This window comes from Otolemur garnettii, unplaced genomic scaffold, assembly GCF_000181295.1.
Source record: "Otolemur garnettii isolate 467f Iridium unplaced genomic scaffold, OtoGar3 scaffold00247, whole genome shotgun sequence".
NCBI lineage: Eukaryota > Metazoa > Chordata > Mammalia > Primates > Galagidae > Otolemur > Otolemur garnettii.
Window position 1 is genome coordinate 892,428 of NW_003852642.1, and position 3,485 is coordinate 895,912.

At 40.0% G+C, this 3,485-nt stretch overlaps 1 protein-coding gene across 1 annotated transcript; it reads left to right on the forward strand.

The window, feature by feature from the left end:
• The first annotated feature begins 1,748 nt into the window (after window positions 1-1,748).
• LOC100941841 (olfactory receptor 5L1-like) lies at window positions 1,749-2,696 on the forward strand. The gene has a single exon (XM_003802449.1). It carries the CDS (start codon window positions 1,749-1,751, stop codon window positions 2,694-2,696), a length of 948 nt encoding a protein of 315 aa, XP_003802497.1.
• Window positions 2,697-3,485: the final 789 nt, after the last annotated feature.

Sequence of the window (3,485 nt, forward strand, 5' to 3'; positions counted from 1 at the left end):
TTAGAGAAAAGAGGATGTGAGAATTAAAGGAGAAGAAGAAAGTCTCCTTATGTTTAGGGAATTGTCAGAAAGATCAATTCTAGGAAAACACACATAGAGAGTTGAGAAATTAGGAATGGATTACGTATAACTCATTACATCCATAGAATTCTTGAAGTGATGGGTTTCTGGAGAGGGACATAGATGGTGCTTTGAATACTAATAGTTCAGGTTGACACTGCTGTATATAGTCAGTAAAGAGCAGACCCGGGGGGAGATTCTTAAGACATTTCCACTTAATGACCTCTGGTGTTTAATAGGGAGTGTGCCACCCCAGAACCTCTCTGGAGCCATGTCCTTCCTCACAGTCATATGGGTGGAACAAACCAATCAGCAACATAAGGTCTCTGTCCGCCTGGGAGTCTGTGTATGACTTTGGGCAAGTTAGATCTGCTGAGCCTCAGTCCCCTCATTTGTGAAAGGGGATAGAAGTCCTGACCTTCTTATTTGTATACACATGAAATATGCTAATAGTTGTACTTAGACTAGTATCTTTCACAGAGGAAAAACTCAGTAAATGTGAGCAATTATTATCATTCCCAGTAAAAGAGGGCCATTGTCCTCAATCCTATTTGGTATGTGAGAAACCTCCCGTGTGGCTTCAGACCCTACATCCTTTAGGAAGGAATTTTTAAGTAAAAGGCAAAGTTTATAAAGCCTGTTTGTATCTTTCATAATGGCTACATGAGTATTGGCTCACAGAGGCAAAGCTTGGATGCTGTACACAGTGTTCTGTAATCCATGACGGACTCTGAATGTAACTGTGTTAGATGATAATAACATATGCCAGTTGGGAGACCCCCTTCCCCATACATATTCCATAGTGGTCAGTAATTCTTGAAGTCTCAAGACAGAGTTGTTGTTTTGATATCTGATTGATATTCCACAGAGATCAACGATTGTTTGGGGAGCTTATGGAACATGGCCCCAGAGAGTCACACACACAAATATAAAGCCCGTAACATTTTCCATGACAGTATATTCAGAAATAGGAGAAGAAGCAGCTGTCCAATAGTTTGGTTGGTGGCCCTTCACTTTGTATTTTGAGGAATGAAAATGGAAAATATTTTCTGGGAGAAAGAAGCTTCATGTATTTTTCTTACCAGGTAATTTTTTATAGTTCAATGTAGAAGAAGGAGAAATTATGAAGGAGGACAGTAGTATTAGACCATTAAAATGTCTGTGTCTTATTATACTCTTTATTAGAAATTATTTTAAGGACTGTCATGTTTAATAAAATCAATAAGCAAATTTTGTGGAGAAAATGTTAATGAAAATGTTCATGTAAATGTCCTAAAATACAACAAAAAATGTAAACACATGTTTTAACAATCTTAAGTAAGGATATCTCTAATTAATTTTGTGGATAACTTAGGGAAAGAATTTGAATTTCACAGATCAATAAGGCTAACTAAATAATGTGTTGACCTTTTTTTAATTATTTAATGCCAAGCTGCCAATTATAAAAAACTAATGAGAAGAATCACATTAATTCATATAAATGCTAGTGATTTTGTTTGGTGCATCTTTATGGTACAATTATACAACTTTTACTAAATTTCACAAAAACCACCATTCTTTGATGATAAAATTGAAAATCCATCTTTACTGGACATCTTTTAATAGGATATGCCCCAAACTAAATTTTGGACCAGGTATTGTAGAATGACTTTTACATCTTGCTTCTTCAATCCCAAATAACATGGAACATGGGCAAGGACAACTGCACCGCTGTGACAGAGTTCATTCTACTTGGACTGTCAGATGCCCCTGAACTGCGAGCTTTCCTCCTACTGATATTCCTCGTCATCTATGGAGTCACGGTTTTGGCCAACTTGGGTATGATGGCACTGATCCAAGTTAGCCCCCAGCTTCATACTCCCATGTACTTTTTCCTCAGCCACTTATCCTTTGTAGATTTCTGCTACTCCTCAATCATTGTGCCCAAGATGGTGGCTGATATCCTCAACAAAGACAAATCCATCTCTTTCCTGGGGTGCATGACACAATTCTTCTTGTTTTGCACATTTGGTGTGACTGAGGTCTTCCTGCTGGCCGTGATGGCCTACGACCGCTTTGTGGCCATCTGTAACCCTCTGCTGTACACGGTCACCATGTCTCACAGGCTCTGTGTGGAGCTGGTCTCCTGCTGCTACCTCTGTGGGACAGTGTGCTCTCTCATCCACTTGTGCTCAGCTCTGGAGATCCCGTCCTACACATCAAATGTGATCAACCACTTCTTCTGCGATCTGCCCCCTCTCCTGAGTCTTGCTTGCTCAGATATCACTGTGAATGAGGTGCTGCTGTTCACTGTGGCTGCCTTCAATGAGATTGGTACTATTGTGATCATCCTCACTTCCTACTTGTTTATCCTCATCACCATCCTGAGGATGCGCTCTGCAGAGGGGAGGCGCAAAGCATTTTCCACCTGTGCTTCCCACCTCATGGCCATCATGGTCTTCCATGGAACAATCCTCTCCATTTACTGCAGGCCCAGCCCTGGTGACAGTGGAGATGCTGACAAAGTGGCCACGGTGTTCTACACTGTAGTGATTCCCATGCTGAACCCCCTGATCTACAGCCTGAGGAATAAGGATGTTAAGGAAGCTCTCAGAAAAGTGGTGGGCTCCAAAATGCATTCCTGGAGATGTTATTAGCAGGATTTTGATTCCATGGTGAAGACCCCTGGTGAGGAGTGTTGCAGTGTAAGAATGGAGAAAAGAGTAAGAAACTTTGTACTTACGAGTGAGTCTTTTTTGATTCAATGACGTTTGGACCTTTAAATTTCAAAGAGCGTATTGAATATTTTCAAAGTTTGCATCAAAGCAACAACCCCATACATCAATGGGGAAGAGAGATGAACAGAATCTTCTCTAAAGCCAATAGGCAAATGGCTACTAACTATATGAAAAAACGCTCTTAATCGCTAATTATTAGAGAAATCTAAATTAAAACCACCCTGAGATATCATCTAACCCCAGTGAGAATGGCCTATATCACAAAATCTCAAAATTGTAGATGCTGGCGTGGATGTGGAGAGAAAGGAACACTCTTGCACTGCTGGTGGGACTGTAAACTAATACAATGTTTTTGGAAGGAAGTATGGAGAAACTTTAAAGAACTCAACTTAGACCTCCCATTTGATCCTGCAATCCCACTATTGGGCATCTATCCAGAAGAAAAAAAACTTTTACAATAAAGACACTTGTACTAGGCTGTTTATCACAGCCCAATTTACAATCGCTAAAATGTGGAAACAGCCTAAATGTCCTCCAACCCAGGAATGGATTGGTAAGCTGTGGTATATGTACACTATGGAGTATTATTCAGCCATCAAAATAAATGAAGATTTTACAGCATTTGTAATAACCTGGATGGAGGTGGAACACATTATTCTTAGTGAAGTATCACAGGAATGGAGAAGTAAGAATCCTATGTATTCAACT

Bases quoted from the DNA above. Each gene is read 5' to 3' on its own strand.
- LOC100941841 (XM_003802449.1), top strand. From the start codon at position 1,749: ATGGGCAAGGACAACTGCACCGCTGTGACAGAGTTCATTCTACTTGGA.